The 17,141-nt window shown below is 49.3% G+C and overlaps 1 protein-coding gene and 1 long non-coding RNA gene across 4 annotated transcripts in view; one reads left to right on the forward strand and one right to left on the reverse strand.

The window, feature by feature from the left end:
• Positions 1-213: 213 nt before the first annotated feature.
• Positions 214-14,327, forward strand: LOC138918182 (uncharacterized). 2 transcript variants are annotated; one of them, XR_011427151.1, is made up of 4 exons: positions 214-500; positions 877-1,026; positions 5,220-6,112; positions 14,246-14,327. It is a non-coding gene; the product is annotated as an uncharacterized lncRNA (long non-coding RNA). The 2 variants fall into 2 exon arrangements; XR_011427150.1 differs by lacking the exon at positions 14,246-14,327 and having other exon boundaries at positions 5,220-6,248.
• A 1,997-nt stretch (positions 14,328-16,324) lies between these two features.
• The window catches only part of PRR20G (proline rich 20G), a 32,367-nt gene continuing 31,550 nt past the window's right edge, over positions 16,325-17,141 (reverse strand). For both annotated transcript variants that reach the window (XM_023619850.2, XM_070238412.1), the window contains one exon: positions 16,325-17,060. In XM_023619850.2, the coding sequence (XP_023475618.2) occupies positions 16,444-17,060 (617 nt within the window). In that variant the 3' untranslated portion in view covers positions 16,325-16,443. The remainder of the gene's footprint in view (positions 17,061-17,141) is intronic.

Genomic DNA, 17,141 nt, shown 5'->3' on the forward strand with positions numbered 1-17,141 from the left:
AAGTGCTAGTCCCCAACACCAGCCACTGTCAGCCATCGCAGCGACTCTCTATGTGGATGAGGCCCCCGGAAACCCCTGGATTCAGTAGCATGCTCACGTGTGCATGGCTAGCCCAGGCCAGGTTTGTGCCCAGGTCTGCAGGACTTGAATGCCACGCCCATTCCATCACAATGCTGGCAATTAGGAGGGGAAGTGGAAGGGATAGAAGGGGACAAGGACGGCCCATGTGCTGGGAGAGGGACAGGGAGGAAGCTCTCCCTTCCTGGTGGCCCGGCCCTGAGTAGGGGTCAGTGAGGGGTCTTTAACTGACTCCCAGGCCCCTCTCCAAGCCCCTCTATGAGCAGAGAGGCTGATGCCCTTTCTGCTTTTCCACAACTGAGATCTCACCTCCACAGAGGGACCTCCACCCCTCCCCATCCCTGCTTCCCCAGAGTTACTGCCTACATCCCACTGGCCTCAGTTTGGGCATCTGAGAAAAGGGAACCTCACTCAGCACTCCTGTGAGTGGCAGTAGCCAATATTTATGGATGCCAGGCAAGATGCCTGGCCCTTCACACGCATCTTCTTGTTTCATTTGTGCCTTGTGTCAGCCTTTTCCAAAGGGTAGAGCTGCCGCTTGTGGCACGTGAGATGATAAGACACGGGCACATGTCAGGGGTTAAATAACAGACCAGAGCTGTCAGGTCTTGGAAAGTATGTCAGAGCCAGAGTGCCCTAGGGAGGGGAACAAGGTGGGAGGCGAGGCTGGAGGAGCCAGCAGGGGCAGCTCACGTAAGCCCCTTTACAGTCACTTCAAGAAGAGCAACCGTCTCCTTTGGTGGGAAGCCGTCAAAGGCTTTTAAGCAGAGTAGCAATTTGGTATTCTATATATTTTAGAAACTATACTTCACCTAAAAGACAGAGAAGCCTGGAAGAGGGCACAGCAGTGGTAAAGAAGCCAAATTAGAGGGCTGGAGCTGCCGCTGGGAGAGAGGAGCTGGTCACCTGAATTAGGAAACACTTGGCAGATGAGCAGCTGGAAGCGAGGCAAGTGGGCAGATCTAAGATTGTTTTGGAGGTAGAATGTAATGGGTGTCGGTGACCAGAGAGACGGAAAGGCGGGGATGATGTCAAGGTTCCAGGGGGATGGGAGAGGCATTGACAGAGAATGCGGCATGAGAAGCAGCTTTGTGGGCATAATGACGTGTCCGTCTTTAAACACGCGAGCAAAGAGCTTCTGTGTGATGTCCCAGGGGGTCTTGCATAGTCAGCTGGCTCTGGGGCCAGGGGGAGAGCTGGGATGAAAGTGGCTGAGGAGGTGTCATCCCTGTTGTAGATCATCCAGGGAAATGTGTAGATGGTGAGGAGAGTTGTGTCGATGCATCCTCTTTAAAATCGGACTAAAGGAAGAACGCCCAGAGCCGCCACTCAGAATCCATGATATCTTAAAGATCTTGATGAAATAAGACCAAAAAAGAAGTTGAAGACATGTGGCTCGGAAAGGGAAAAAATAAATCAGTCCTTCTTTTTGGCAGATGATATGATTTTCCATCCAGAAAGTCAAAAAGAATCTGGAGAAAAACAACTAGTAATAATAAGGGGGTTTTAGCCGTGTGGCTGAACGTAAGACCCACATACAAATTGCGTATACAAACGTCAGTGGCACCCCTATATACCATCAGGAAACTTTAAAATGTTGCTACTATCTATGTAGCAACAAAAACTACAAACATAACTGGAAATAAGTCTAACAAAAGTTGTAAAAACTTCAATGCAGAAATTTGTAAAATTTTCCTGAAGGATGAAAGAAGACCTAAATGAATGAAGAGACATCTTATATCCATGAATAGGGAGATTTCATATCGTAATATAATCTTCCCCAGTTCGTCTAATGATTTAATACAACTCCAATAAAACGTAATAGGATCCTTTGTGGAAGTTGACAATTTGCCTCCGAAGTTAAGATGGAAGAACAAAAGGCCGGGACACCTAGGAGGGCCCTGGAGACGGAGGCGGCCAGCCCTGCCGGATGGTGTTAGTGCAGGGTAAGCGGCTGACCAAACAACAGACAGACGCACCAGCCAGCCCCGCACGCGCAGGACTTCCACGCACAACGCAGGTCCCGGGGAGGACCAGCGGAGAGGAGCGGCTTCTCAATAAGTGTGTCTGGAATAATCTGTTATCTATTTGGGAAAAATTAAACCATACACTAAAATCCATTCCAGGTGTATTAAGAACTTGTGTCAAAGCAAATGTCTGAAGCAAAATTTTAAAAATTTTAGAAGAAACTATAGGTGAGAATTTCTGATTTCAAGGTAAGGAAGGATTTCTTAAAGTACAAAAAGTGCTGACGTAAAAGAAAAAGACTGATATATTTGGATACATTATGATTAAGAACATCTGTAAATCAAAAGACAATTAAAACCAATTTAAAAAATAAGTCAGGGGCCGGCCTGGTGGTGTGCTGGTTGGGTTGGCACACTCCGCTTCAGTGGCCCGGGGTTCGCGGGTTCGGATCACAGGCATGGACCTGAACACCGCTCACCAAGCCATGCTGTGGCAGCCCATACACAGGGTGAAGGAAGATGGCATGGGTGTTGGCTCAGGGACAATCTTCCTCACAAAAGAAAGAAAAATGAAAAATAAGTCAAAGTGTGAGACAATACCATTCCTTCCAATAAAGTCCTTTGGTACCCTGCCTCCCACAAAGAAAGCCAGAGCCCTGAAAAGCTTGGTGCGCACAGTTCATGCCATAAACAACAAGCAGGATGGCCGGCCCGGGGGCACAGTGGTTAAGTTCGCATGTTCTGCTTGGGTGGCCCAGGGTTCGCCAGTTAGGATCCCAGGTGCAGACATGGCACCGCTTGGCAAGCCATGCTGTGGTAGGCGTCCCACATATAAAGTAGAGGAAGATGGGCACAGATGTGAGCTCAGGGCCAGTCTTCCTCAGCAAAAAGAGGAGGATTGGCAGCAGATGTTAGCTCAGGGCTAATCTTCCTCAAAACAAAAAAAAACAACAAAAACAAGCAGGAAAGATTAAGTGGTGGCGGCAAGGAAGCACTGAGCAGCACGGAGCATGCTGAATAAAATAGAACCACCTCACCCCATTTTTGAAATAATATTGGGTAATATCTATTGGGTTCTCATCATGTTCTAGGCGCAATTCCAAACACCTAAAATTTATTAAATCATTTGATAGTTGCATGAGGCTGATACTCTCTATGTTCATGTTATCACTGGGAAAGCTGAGACCCAGAGAGGTTGAGGAATTTGTTTGTGGTCGCACAGCTTGTAAGTGGCGAAGCCAGGATTGGAACCCAAGAGTCTGGCCCCAGAGGCTGTCCCTTTAGCTTCTTGTCTGTACTGCCCATGCAGCCCATGCATGGCACAGATGGCAAGGAAGAAGGGAAGGTGCCCAGGTGCCAGAGCAAAGAGGGAAGTGATTGCAGGGTGCAGGCATGCGGCTCGTGCACCGGCGGCTCCGCGCGGTCCTGGACCACATGGATTCCAGGCTGGAGTGCTGTGTCCCCACAAGGAAAGGAGATGAGGAGAGCAGGCAAAGAATTGAAGCTGAGATGCCTCTGAAAAGCCAGGCCTCCTTCAACCCCAGTGAGGAGAAAGGAATCCGCCTTGCGCACTTGCTCTGGAGAAGGCAGCCTGACTCTGCCGCGATTGTGGGGGACAATCCCCAATGAGAAACCAAAGTCCTGGCCTTCCGTTCCCGAGGACATGGCGCCTGGCTTTAAACGTTGCCTCCTGGTGTGGGGACCAGAAGCCGAGAAACCAGCTCAGAATCTGTTCCTGGCTGGTGGGACACCCGCTCCACCCCAGTACCACGTAAAGCCACCATGAAAGCACACTGTAGCAATCCTGGCGCCATGAAGTTCCCCCAGTAAATGTAACCTGGCTTCGGATCAGCTAAATATGCCACACACATAGGGACACGGACCCGAAAAAGGAATGATTCCATCGTGAGTGAAATTTTGCTGGTAAAACAAAAACAAAAACAACAGGAAGACTAGTTCCCTGAAAACCTTAGTTAATTGAAAAATCTGAGAGAAATCGTAAAGCAATAATGTTCAAGATGGTTAATGAAACAAAATAAGTCTTATAAAAGTCAGAAATAAAGAGCAGGGGCCGGCCCTGTGGCCGAGTGGTTAAGCTCACACACTCTGCTTCGGCAGGCGGTCCAGGGTTTCATGGGCTTGGATCCTGGGCACGGACCTAGCACTACTCGTCAGGCCATGCTGAGCAGGCGTCCCACACAGCAGAGCCAGAAGGACCTACAACTAGAATATGCAACTATGTACTGGGGGCTTTGGGGAGAAGAAGAAGAAGAAGAAAAAAGATTGGTAACAGATGTTAGCTCAGGTGCCAATCTTTTCTTTTTTTTTGAGGAAGATTAGCTCTGAGCTAACATCTGCCAATCCTCCTCTTTTTTCCTGAGGAAGACTGGCCCTGAGCTAACATCCATGCCCATCTTCCTTCACTTTATATGTGGAACGCCTACCACAGCATGGCTTGCCAAGCGGTGCCATGTCCACACCAGGGATCCAAACCGGTGAACCCAAGGCCGCCGAAGCAGAACGTGTGAACTTAACCGCTGCGCCACCAGGCCGGCCCCTCAGGTGCCAATCTTTAAGAAAAAAGAAGAAATAAAGAACAAATAACTGCTCTCACAGTAGATTTAGAAAAGAACAAAATGGATTATTAAGAATCAAATCAAAATCACAGAGCTGATTGAATATAGCAGAAAAACTAGGGGCGGGCCCCGTGGCCGAGTGGTTAAGTTCGCACGCTCCGCTGTGGCGGCCCAGGGTTTCGCTGGTTCAGATCCTGGGCGTGGACATGGCACCACTCATCAGGCCACGTTGAGGCGGCGTCCACATGTCACAACTAGCAGGACCTGCAACTAAAAATATACAACTGTGTACCAGGGGGATTAGGGGAGATAAAGCAGAAAAAAACCAAAAATTGGCCACAGTTGTTAGCTCAGGTGGCACTCTTTAAGAAAAGAAAAGAAAAGAAAAACTGGTAAAGCAGAAAACAGATGTGAGCACCTCAGCGGGGAGACAGTGCAGAGTATGGCACAGCCATGAGACAGATCCGAATGGCACGACCCCATACACACCCATCTACAGGGCTTCCAGGGGAGAAAAGAGAAAACGAAGCGATAAGAGCTTAGAATTCCCCATTACATTAAATTTTGCCCATTTTTTTTTTATTGAATATGTTCTCAGAGAGAAGATGCTCAATGAATCTAGAGAACATTTTTGAAACTTTTACATGTGGACATCTCCTAGAGAAACTTCAGAACACGAGACACGAAAAGGAAATCGCAGAAGAACCCGGAGAGGAACGGAAGTGTACTGCTCGAGAACGTTTGGATTAACAGGATGCTTCTCAACAGCGACGAGAGTGGCCCAAAACAACAGGAAACGTCCTCAAAGTGCTGAGAGGACACAGGCGTCCAGCTAGAATTTTCACCCAGCTAAGGGGTTACTCGAGAGTGAGCGTGAAACAGGCGTTTCAGAAGGGCTGAGAGCACTGTCCTTTGCTGGAACCCCCCTCAGAGGGGACCTGAGGCAGAAGGAGGGGAGCCCCAGGAGGAGGAGCAGCAAACAGGGGTGAAACGTGGGGACGCAGTGCAATACATACTGACAGTGATCATTAGTTGTATCAAGAATGAAGATTTCGGTGATGACAAAATAGAACTAAAATAGTAGATGATAATGCCGTGTAACATGAAAACCGTAGAGACCGGAGTGAACGCATTCAAAGGTGACTGTGGGATTCAAGAGAATGGTAGAGATCAACCAAGTCTGACTTTCAGTCAAGTATGCGTGCTAAAAATTAAGAGCAAGCGTTAAAAGAATAGATTGGATTGAATCAAATGGAGATGCTGATGTCTGACCAGTTTCGACCAACATAACGGCAATTTCACGTGGTTCAGCCTAATACACTGTGTAACTTCCAGACGAACAAAGGTAAAGCGGAGACCACTCCGCCATACCAAAGGCAGGCAGGAAAGGCAGTGGAGGAGAGGAGCCAGGAGAGCCATATGTGCCCCCAAAAGGCGACGATAGAAGCTGGAGAGGAAACTCTGCAATTAAAACACAAACTCTAGGATTAGGTAAATTTGGTTTTTTAACCTGCTAATTAGAAGAACCATATCCATAACAAATTGACCCAAACTTTGCAAGTGAAAGGATGGAAAAAGAGAGAAACTAAACAATTATTAATAAATGTTGAATATGGATGTAGCTATATTAATATGTCAAAGTAGACTCAGTGGAAAAGTATTATTGGCATAAAGATAGTAAATATATAATGATAAGATAAAAAATTCACCAGGAATTCACCAGAAGGATATAAAAAGTCTGAACTTGTATGCCTCAATATCCAGCTTCTAACTTGCTAAAAAGCAAAAATCGGCAAAAAGTATAAGGAAAAAGGAATAAATCTCTAATCATAGTGGAAGAATATAGTAGATGTCCCTCAGTAACTGATAGATAAGTAAAATAAGTTAAGAAATTAGTTAAGGATATAGAGCATATAAATAATGCAAGTAAAGCCTTGGTACAACATATATACACGTATGATACGTGGCCTCACCTAAATAATAGTGCCTGTGAGGGAAATAATACTATTATTGTCACTTCACAGAGGGTGGTATTGTGGGCAAAGGGTGAGGATAGGAATTTAAGAAGGAACAGGAAAGGAAATAGATGCCCAATTTCACTAGTCATCAGGGAAATTGGAAATAAATCATCCAAGACTTGGTGTTGGCAACACCAAGTATTGAAGGCTCTGGGAAATGTGTTAGATGGTGCTGGTGGGTAGGCCAGAGGACACCCATGTAGAAGGACAGTGTGGATGTGCTAAGAAAAGTGGAAAACATGCTTATGTTGCTACCAGAAGTTCCACTTTTAGGCATCCACCCCAGAGAAACTCTCATTCACGTATGCTGAGAAGGTGTGTGAGAGGGTGTTTGTTGGAAAACTATAATTCAAAAGAAAAGGGAAGAGAGTTGCTGTTCGTAAGAAAAGCTGTGGACACTCACACCTTGTTTAATTCACACAGTGGAATTTGACGGCATGAGTTAGTGTCAGAGACAGAAGGGCGAGTGGAAAAGCAGGGCGCCCAGGACATACACAGGTTGATACCATCCATGCAAAACTTAAAGCACGGAGACGAGACCAGGCACTGTGTCTGGGGACACGAAAACTGTGTGCACCTGCCCGGGACCAAAACACAGCTGCACGATGGTGACTGAAAATTGAAAACAAAATTATAGAAGAATGAGAGGACCAGCTAATGGAAAAATGAGCGAAAGACTTGAGCAGACGCTTTATGAACGAGACACCCGGACGGCCAAGACAACTAGGCAGCGTCAGTCACTGCCCTCAGTGAGCAGGAAAATGAGCACACGCCTGGAATGAGCTCCCCGGTGCCAGGCTTCACTCCTCTGGCTCCTACTGTTTCTCTTTCCTTGCTGGCGATTTCCTCATGCTGAGGCAGCGCGGGGAGGAGGTCCCATCTGGGGAACACGGAAGCCAGAATCTGTGCCCCCCTCCCAGGGCTAGAAGCCACAGGTGCCCCGACAAGCCTTGCAGTGGTGTCCTGCAAGGAAAAACCGCTCCTTATTGGACCCAGAGGCAGAGCTGGCTGTGGCTCGGGTGTCTGTCCAGGTCTGGAAGTCAGGACTGTGCCCCCAGCAGCAGGAAATCCTCCAGCTCCCTGGGTGGGAGATCCGGCAGCCTGAGTCCACGGCATGTCCTGCTCCTGCAGAAGCGGCTGGTTCTAGCCAGAGGACTGGTCCTAGACCGAGCTCTGCTCCAGACGAGGACCTGGTAGCGCGTGTCCACCTGGCTCCACACTATGAGATGGTTCTTGCTCATGGTCTGAGCCAGCCAGCTCCAAAACACGCCGGAATTTCTAAGGGAGAAGCAGCGCATGGGAAAAGGCAAAGGAGCAGGGGCTTGTTTAGCAAAGGGTTGGGGGGGAGGCATGGGGGCCTCCAGGATGCCTCAGGGGAGCCCCATGATGCCCAAGGGAGAGTCGGAGCTGGGGTGAGACTAAGGGTTGCGCTGTGATGTCAGCAGGCCAAGGGTAGCTTCTGTCTATGCACTGCGTTTTAAGCTAGTTATCTCTTTGAATCCTCAAAATGGCCCTAGGAGCTAGGTTCATCACCCTGTGTACCCAGGTGGGAAAACGAGGCTCAGCAAGCTTCCTCCACGTATTAGGGCAGGTGCTTACTGAGTGTGTACTAAGTAGGCGCTGGGACACAGCTGTGAACCTCACAGATGGGGCTGCTACTCCTGCAGAGCTTAAGGAAGTCGTGACCCAGAGTGGGAACCTGAATGTGTAAGAGGAGCTGCTGAGGGACACATGGGAGGGCTGCCTGCCTACCCACCTGGACGTGGGGTCACAGCCCAGCCTACCCACCTGGACGTGGGGTCACAGCCCAGCCTACCCAGCTGGACGTGGGGTCACTGCCCGCCTACCCACCTGGACGTGCGGTCACAGTGGTCGTACTGGAGGAATGTCGCCCATGTCAAGGCCCACAGAGGTCAGAAGGGCAGAGGGAACAGCGTGAGCAGAGACCCTGAGAACAGTGCTCCTTGTGGGGACCAAAGGAGTCCCCAATAGCTGGAGGAGAGATGGGATGTGGGGCTCTGATAAGAGACGAGGCTGGTGAGCTGGTGATGGTGGCACAGATCCCGAAGCAAAGAGGAAAGAATGAAGGATTTGAGCAGCAAATGACATACCAAATCCTGTACCTAGAACGACCTCCTGGTTGAAGAGTGAACCACAGGCGGTTTGTGGAGAAGACTGGAGGAAGTCCGCTAGGAAGCAGCCCCTCTCTCCTGGGAGGGGCCGTGAGCTCGGCCCCTGGGGAACTGGCTGTGAGGGAGGAGCGACGCGCACGGGCTAGAGTCTGTTTAGGAGGTCAAGATGCGAGAAGCTGGAGGTGGGCTCTGAGGCTTGGAAGACAGGGAGAAGAGAGGAGCCAGGTTTTCTGCGGGGCAGCTGGGTGAGCAGTGCGACCACTCACTGCTGAGAGGCAAGGGCTGGGGTGCAGACTGGCGACAGCTGAGGTGCCCGTGGGAGGTCGAAGGGCAGGTATGAAGTTTGCCCCCCGCGCGAGGGCTCAGGATCCCAGAACAGGTCTGAACGTGGGTGTCATCACAGGGCCAGTGCCTGGTTCTATCTCCAGAGAGAGAAGCTGAAGCCACGTATATGGAGGAGGCTGCCAAGGGCGGCTGGGAGCAGTTAGAGGGAAGAATAGAGCAGGGTAGAATCCTAAGGACACCAACCTCTACGGGGAACCTGGACGGAGAAGGAGCTACGAGGCAGACGCAGAGCAGCTGCTTTAGGAATAAAATGGATGAATGGATACAGAAAATGTGGTGTATATGTACAACGGAATATTGTTTGGCCGTAAAAAGAAAGACATCCTGCCATTTGCAACAACACGGATGGACCTTGAACGCATCATGCTAAGAGAAAGAAGTCAGACAAAGACAAATCCTATATGATTCCACTTAAATGTGGAATCTCAAAAAGCCAAACCCAAAAAAACTGGGAGGAGAATGGCGGTTCCCAGGGGGGGAAGGACAGGAGAGGTGTTGTTTAAGGGGACAAATGCACAGAGAGCAGTAAATGTGTCCTGGAGCTCGAATGCACGGTGTCGTGAATACAGACGAGACTGTGTTACAACCATCAAACGTGCTAAGAGACTAGATCTGGAGTATTCCAACCACTGAAAAGAAAGGATAATTACGTGACATGATAGAGGTGCTGACAGTGGCACCCTGGCAGTCATATCACCATAGATGAAGGTCTCAAACCAACATATTGTACACCATAAATTTACACAATATTATATGTCAAATATATTTCAATTTTCAAAAAAGAAATAAGAGAGAAACCAGAGGAAGATGAGCTCCAGATTCCACGAGAAGGAAAACCCTCCAGGCAGCAGGAATGGCCCCGTGTCTGAGGCTGCCGAGGGGCCGCATCGCACAAGGACCCGAGAGGACCCGCGGGTGATCCTCAGGGTAGTGCATCCGTGATCTGTGTCGGGAGCCTGGAGTGGAGCCCTGGAGCTGGCAGGATTTGCCGTGTGTCGGATGGAGGAGGTGGTCCTGGGAGGAGCAAGTGGAGACGAGTCAGCCCACAGGGGAGAGATGCGGGCTTGCGAGCGGACGGTGAAGTGGGCGATGCCTGGGAGTGAGGGGGTGAGAGTGCAGGAGGCTGAGATATGAGCCTCGAGGAGTGCGCTGCTTTTTTCTTTTAACTAAAATGTCAATTTATTAATTTATGATTTGAAACACAAGGATCGCACACCTCGGACGTTTATTTCAGTCCGTGGACCCCTTCTCTTTCTGGAACAAAGTTACGAGTGAAACAGGTGCAGTGTGAAAAGCAGCTGGGTGGCGTGGCAGGGTGAGGATTGACCTGACCGCGAGGTGATCTTTTCTCCCACACACCCAGGTCTGTTAGAGGGACTTCCAACACAGACACAGAAAACTGTCCTGGTTGGCCAGGGCGTCCAAGCCCTGGGTGTGCTGGACACGAATTGACGAATTCTGCCTCTCTGGTCCCCAACTGCTTGTTTCCCGACGATTCCCTCCTTCCTCGTGGCGCGGGAGTGGGTTTTTAAACTAGAGCCGAGGTTCTCAGCCTCGGCCACACGTGAGTCTCCTGCCCAGGCCACATACCCGTCTAGTTAAATCAGCACCTCGGAGACCACTGAAAACACAGTGACCGTTTCCTGCCTCCCAGCTCCCCAGGCGGTTCCAGGGGCTCACCGAGGCTGGGAACCGCTCAACCGGGTGGTGGAAGGCAACGGCTGGGACGTGGCACGCGCACGGGCTCGACGCAGGAAGAAACAGAAAGTCAAATCGACCGCTCATAGTGTGTGCAATCCCACTAAAATTGAGGAAGCCGTTGAAGAACTAACCCTCCCTCCAAAAATGATTCAGCCCACATTTCTACGCACGTGCGCCAGTGGAGGTGTGCGCTTCTGGATACCTCACTTACGGACAGAAAGACTCAATGTCGTAAAAGGGCACTTTCTTAAAAACAGCTCAACAAACCCACTTCTACTAAAAATATGAGTAACGATTTTGGGGACCTGACGAAATGGTTTGTGGTGGGATGCTTTTTACGTCTGTATTAACAGATGTTTATTTTCTCTGCAATTTATTTTTCTGTTATATTGGGGACTGCTATCTGCCACCCCCTATCCCTTTTCCCCTTCTTCCTTAAGACAGACCCTGATATTATTTGGAATAACCATGGCCTCAGCTAGAAGGTTTCATTTCCTTTCCTCTGCAGCAAGCAGGTGTGATAATGTAACAAAATTCAGGCTAATGAGGTATAAGAGAAAGAATTTGGGCTAGACTTCCAAGAAGGCTGAATTAAGGGAGCTGACTCAGAGGTTGCTTTTTTGTTTTTTTCCCACTTCCTACTTCTTGGAACTAGGATATGATGTCTGGCACTCCAGCAGCCATTTTGGATTATGAGGTGACACTAGAATGGAGCAGCAAGATTAAACTGAAGCTGCCATATAGGATCTGGTCTGCATAGCTCTAAGCTTCTTTCATGTGAGATAAATAAGCTCCTGGTCTGTTTCAGACAGTGTTACTTGTTTCAGTGAGTGTTATGAGTCACTAAATCTGATCCTAATTGTTACCCCGGTCGTTGGCCCCACATTCAGGACCTGTTAACAGCATTCTGCCCTCACAGTGCGTCAGTGCGGCAGGGTTGCTGCACTGTTCCAAATTTGAAAATAAGGAATGGTTCTGTGCTGTTTGGGTGTGCACATTTTTTTTAACTTTCAAAATACACTCTTGAAATCCATAGTCGAGAAAAAACATTGAGTCCTAAAATCCTAATTTTTGTTTATCAAAATCCAGTGCACTAAAGCATTCTGTGGAGAAAGTTTTGCTACAAAGAAGAGGCATAGAATCCATGGCCATTCTGGGCCCCTCTCCCGACCCTGCCCGGGGACAAGATGAGATCCTGTGAGCCGGAGGAGGGAGACAGTGGGGAGGACAGTGAGGGTGTGGGATGTGGGTGGGTCTTACCCCCCACAGCCAGAGGTCGGTGGAGCTGGGAGGGAAAAGCAGGAAAAGTGAGCCCTAAGCTAGAAGCTCTGCCATCTGTGAGCAGAGCGTGGCCTTAAAATGGGCTCGGGAATGTCTCGGCACAGGGGCCTGAGGCAAGTGTGAGTGGGGTCCCCCGCCCGCCTGAGGACGGGGCGCAAGGGAAACCGGCGTCCTCCTGTGCAGCCCTGAACGGTCTGGAGGAAGACCAGGTGACACAGTGACATGAGGAGGCCCCACAGCAGTGGGTCAAGAAGGCCAGCAGCTACTGATGTCCCTTAGAGCATCTGATGCCAGTCTTCTCACAAGTGTCCTTCCAGGACCCGAAAGATGTCGCAATCCTCAGGTGACCTTAAGGTGTGAGACAGGCTTTGTGACTCCTTGTTTAACATGAAGGTGTGAAGACGCATATCCTCCAGTGACAGTGAGCGGCTAGGAGATTTCAATACCTTGATGTAAATTTATTGTTGCAATAAATTTCTCCTTCCTAAGTGAGGACACATATATCATATAGAGAGATCAGTGGTCTTCAAGTCTGCGGATAAACATCCCATTAACAAAAGTTCAACATGTGTCTCAGTATGAATTAGTCACCACTCTAATATACATATTATTAAACAAAATAAATTGAAGGGACATAAAAATGGAAAAGAAAAAAGCCTCCTGAGGCCTGGATGCTGGCAAGTCTCCCAGAAGGGTGAATATAACTCAAAAGAGGGCGGACTGTGGCACTGCGGCCGGAGCACCCTGGACTCTGACCTGACTCTGAAGTGGCAGAGGGGGACCTTGAAATGACTCAGAAAACGTTTTCCACACTGTGCAAGGTGGGCCACCCGCCCTGTCGGATGGACCCTCTGGCCTGGGGAGGGAGCAGAGTCCCCTGCAGGAGGAGCAGCCCGACGGCTGGGCACGTGGAAGGGTGGGCTGTGAGCTGAGGCTGGACACACAGCAGGCACAAGACGGCCCCAGCAAGTCCGACCCTCCGGAGAGGACTGTTGGAACGGGGACAATGTCTGCAACACGCAAGAAAAATTATCACAATTTCTAATATACAAGAAGTTCCTACAAATTGGTAAGAAAAAGATTTAAAACCCAATAGAAAATTGTACGAAGGCTAGTTGTTGGCTATTAACAGAGAAAGAAGTAAAAATGGCCAATGAATGTATAAAAATGTGCTAAACCTTTTTAGTAGTCAAGACAATTCAAATTAGAACAATAATGACATATTTTTACTCAGGAGATTGGCAAAAATTATAGAGTCCTGACGTTCATTGCTGGGAAGACTGTGGGGGAAATTGGTGCCCTCGTACACTGCTGGTGGAATTGATGTTGATACAGCCTAATTTGAATGCAGTTTCTTCATATCTATTAAAATATAGCCATACCATCTGACAGAAGAATCTCACTTTGAGAATTTATTTTATAAACTTAAAAGGACCGATACGTAAGGCTCCGTGTACGATGTTTAGTGAAGCATTTTGGTGGTAGAAATACCCTGGAAACAGCTCATCAGCAGGGGACCACTGCACAAACTGGGTGTGTGCATCTTGCAGGGAGATATCCAGCCACCAGGGAGGGGGCGGGGCATCGGCTGACCAGAAGCTGCCTCAGCTCGACAGCTGGCAGGGCAAGTAAGAGACATCACAATGGCAAGGCTCGAACAGCTCCTACCACAGACATGCTCGTGGCGGTCCGCGCACTGCTTCCAAACCAAGTCACCTCCGCCCACTTCAGACGGAGAATGGGCCTCACCGAGGAGCCAGTCCCCACACCTGCCACACTTACGGGAGCTGACTGGCCCTGCAGTCACTTCTTCAGACCCTGGGTGGGTTCTGTGCCCCATTTTTGTAAAATCAAGGCACACACAATACCTTTAATGGACACATATGTTTGTAGTGGCTTGTATGATTACGGGGAAAGAACGATAGGAAGGGAGAGGAGAGAGATCGGACATTTTTCTCTGTCTTCTTGTATGTTTCTTTTTCTGGCTATAGTAAACTCATCTTACATTGGTAAGATGAAAGCTGTAAAATTTCAATAAAAAAATTGTACTACAATAAAAGCCAAAGAGAAGGGTTTATTTAAGAGGATAGTTGAAATACACAAGAAAAAATCTTTCATGGAAAAATTCTCTTCGTTTTCTCTTACAGATGAATCTTAAAATCAGCCAGTCAAAGCTTACTTAATAAAATACAAAATCCAATTTGTAATAAACCTTTTATCAAATTCTGAGAAGAATGGCAAGGATCTCAAGTTGATCGAGCATATCTATGAGAAACCTACAGGAAACGCCCTACTTAATGGTAACACATTTAAAATATTCCCATTGAAGCCAGAACCCACAAGGAGGCTGCCATCAGGTTAGTTATTCCTTATTTAGCATCTTAAATGTGTCACGCTTTCTCCTTGTTTCATTAACCCACTATGCCTTTTGTTTGATCCATCAAATTCTCTTTGATCCACTTTTTCCTAACCTGAAACTTTACATTCAATTTCAGTTCAGTTAGTGGTTACCAATGGGGACACGTACTTAAAAATGTCCACAGCTCCATTGCTCCCTCCTATGCATCATCTGTAACATCTCCAGGAACTAGAGAAGAATTTTAGTAATATTTAGCTCCTTCTGAACTCTCCTTCCCCCCAAATTACTATGTCAACATCTTCCAGAGTTTTAATTCCATGTTATTCATCTTTCTTCCAGAAACCCACTTTAGACTCAATAATAGTTTTCTACTTTCCTTGCTTACTGATCCTCCTTGCATCCACTTCTTCCTCCCGAGACCTTTCTTTCCTGGCTGAGAAACACCTGTGCTTTCACTGTGCAGGTAACAAAATACTCAACACAACTCAAGTTTCAGGTCGAGTTTGATCAGGATTCAGGCTATTTTTCTCCTCTTTCCCTACACCACCCCCACTCCCACCTGACCACCCCCTCCTCCCCGAGCTGGTGAAATGGCTGCAGGAGTTCCAGGACCATCTGTTCGTGCACCACCTGGTCTGGAGCACAGGAGCATCTCTGACTGGTTATGGAATTCTAGACTCAGGGTTATTAACTCTCCAGGCTTTGAGGATGTCATCCCACGGCTTCCTTGGACTCACTGATGCCGCCGAGAGAAGTCTGTGGCAGGCTAATTGTGCTTCCGCGTAGGGCTCATCTCTCAGGTCGTTTTGGGAATTTTCTCTCCACCACACTTCATTCAAATGTGTGTCATTCTCATATCCTGCTCAGGGTTCATGTCTTTCTTCATGTGGGGACGTTGGTTGTTTCCTCTGTTGTGCTCATCCGAATGTTCTGTTCCTCCTGGCAGAACTCCTGCCGGATATCCCACTGGGAGCTGGGCTCCATGCGGACTTTCAAACTTCCCGCCCCTCTTTTGCCATATTCTGGGGGCTCCCTCTGCACACACGTCTAGTTTAGTGATTTGTTCCTCAGTCCTGCCCGTTCTGCAACTCAAATCACAACACGTTTTGTTCCAACAACCTTACTCTTCATCTCAAGCATCTTTAATTGGCTTCACATGCAGGTACGTGCTATTGTGCCAGCGACATCATATCACCCCCTCTCTCTCTGAGGATGTTAATCACACTCTTTGCGTCTTTTTCTGAATGTTCTATTTTCTTGGATGTAACTTTTTCCGTTTTTCACTCTTTCGTTGTGTTCTCTTTTCTTAAATTTGGTGGTTATGCACCAAAATGAAAAAATGGTGGTGGGCGGATGCTACAGATTAAATGTTTGTGTGCCCCAAAATTCCTGTTGAAATTCTAACCCCCAGTGTGATGGAGGAGGGGCCTTTAGAAGGTGCTTAGGTCATGAGAGTGGAGCCTCATGAATGGGGTTAGTGCCCCTATGAAAGGACCCCTCGGACCCCAGAGAGCTCTCACCTCCTCAGCTGTGTGAGGACTCAGTGAGCAGACAGCGGTCTATAAACCAGGCAGTGGGGTGGCAGCAGACACCGAATCTGCCGGTGGTCTCGGCCTTCCAGCCTCCGGAACTGTGAGACCCGATGTCTGTGGTTTCCACGCCACCCGTTGTGTGGTAGTTGGTGACCGCAGACCGAACGGGCTGAGACAGGGAGGGCAGGGGGACGCTGCTGACTTGTTTTAGCCAGCACTGAGGGACTAAATGAATGATAAAACACAAAATGGGGAGAGCAGCGGGGCGTGGGACCTGCCAGGACCCTGGGAGGGGGCTCGCAGACCCAGCTGGACAACACGACCTAGAGGTCCACCACGGTGGGAGAGGAGAGTGGGGGCTGAGGGGGAACTCAGGTTTGGGCTGCAGAAAAAGGAGTATTTAGCAAACACCCAGGTCAGAGAAACGGAAGCTGACGGCAAGTTATTAGGGGGCTCAGCGTGCAAAGTGGGTGAAGAATGTTGGGACCCCATACACATAGGTGCCAGAAGACGTCTGCATGAAGAACAAAGCTGAGCCAGCCGAGGCCCTGAACCCGATGTGGGGAGAGACGGCCGAGGCCGGGGACCCCATGAGAGCCCAATACCCAGAGGCGTCGGGCTGCCCCTGGCGTCTCACGCCAAGTACGGCCGTGTGGGGGCTGTGGCCCCACAGCACACATCCCTGCACGTGCACTGTCACTGCATCAGTAAAGGGGAAGGACCAGGACTGCCTGGCTTCCAGTTCCATGCGGTGGGTGGGCTCGTCACCAAGGTCCAACTCTGCATGCAAATCTGGCCCCAGCATGTGTCCTGGCCCCGCCTGGGGGCTGGGGCCCCGGGGGAGGCCTGCCACCCTGCGGCGGCCTCTTTCTGTCCTTGGGCTTCTGGCCCTGTGGCGGCCTCGGCCTCTCTCTGCAAGACGAGCAGCTTCTGTGAAAGCTGGGCTCTCACATCTCATGGGTTTCACGTAGGCAAAGGGTTTCGAGGGATGGCCTGGCTCTGCAGGGCCATGTGCTTCCACAGGGTCTTCACCTTCCACACCAGAGCGGCCTGGCTCCCGACGGTGCCCACCTAGGCAAAATAGAGACGCAGACAGTGAGCAGAGGAGAGCAGGGGCTGTCCAGGAAGCTTTGGGGGCAGGAGAACGGGGGA

The sequence above is a fragment of the Equus caballus genome, chromosome 16 (genome assembly GCF_041296265.1).
Source record: "Equus caballus isolate H_3958 breed thoroughbred chromosome 16, TB-T2T, whole genome shotgun sequence".
In the NCBI taxonomy this organism is placed as follows: domain Eukaryota; kingdom Metazoa; phylum Chordata; class Mammalia; order Perissodactyla; family Equidae; genus Equus; species Equus caballus.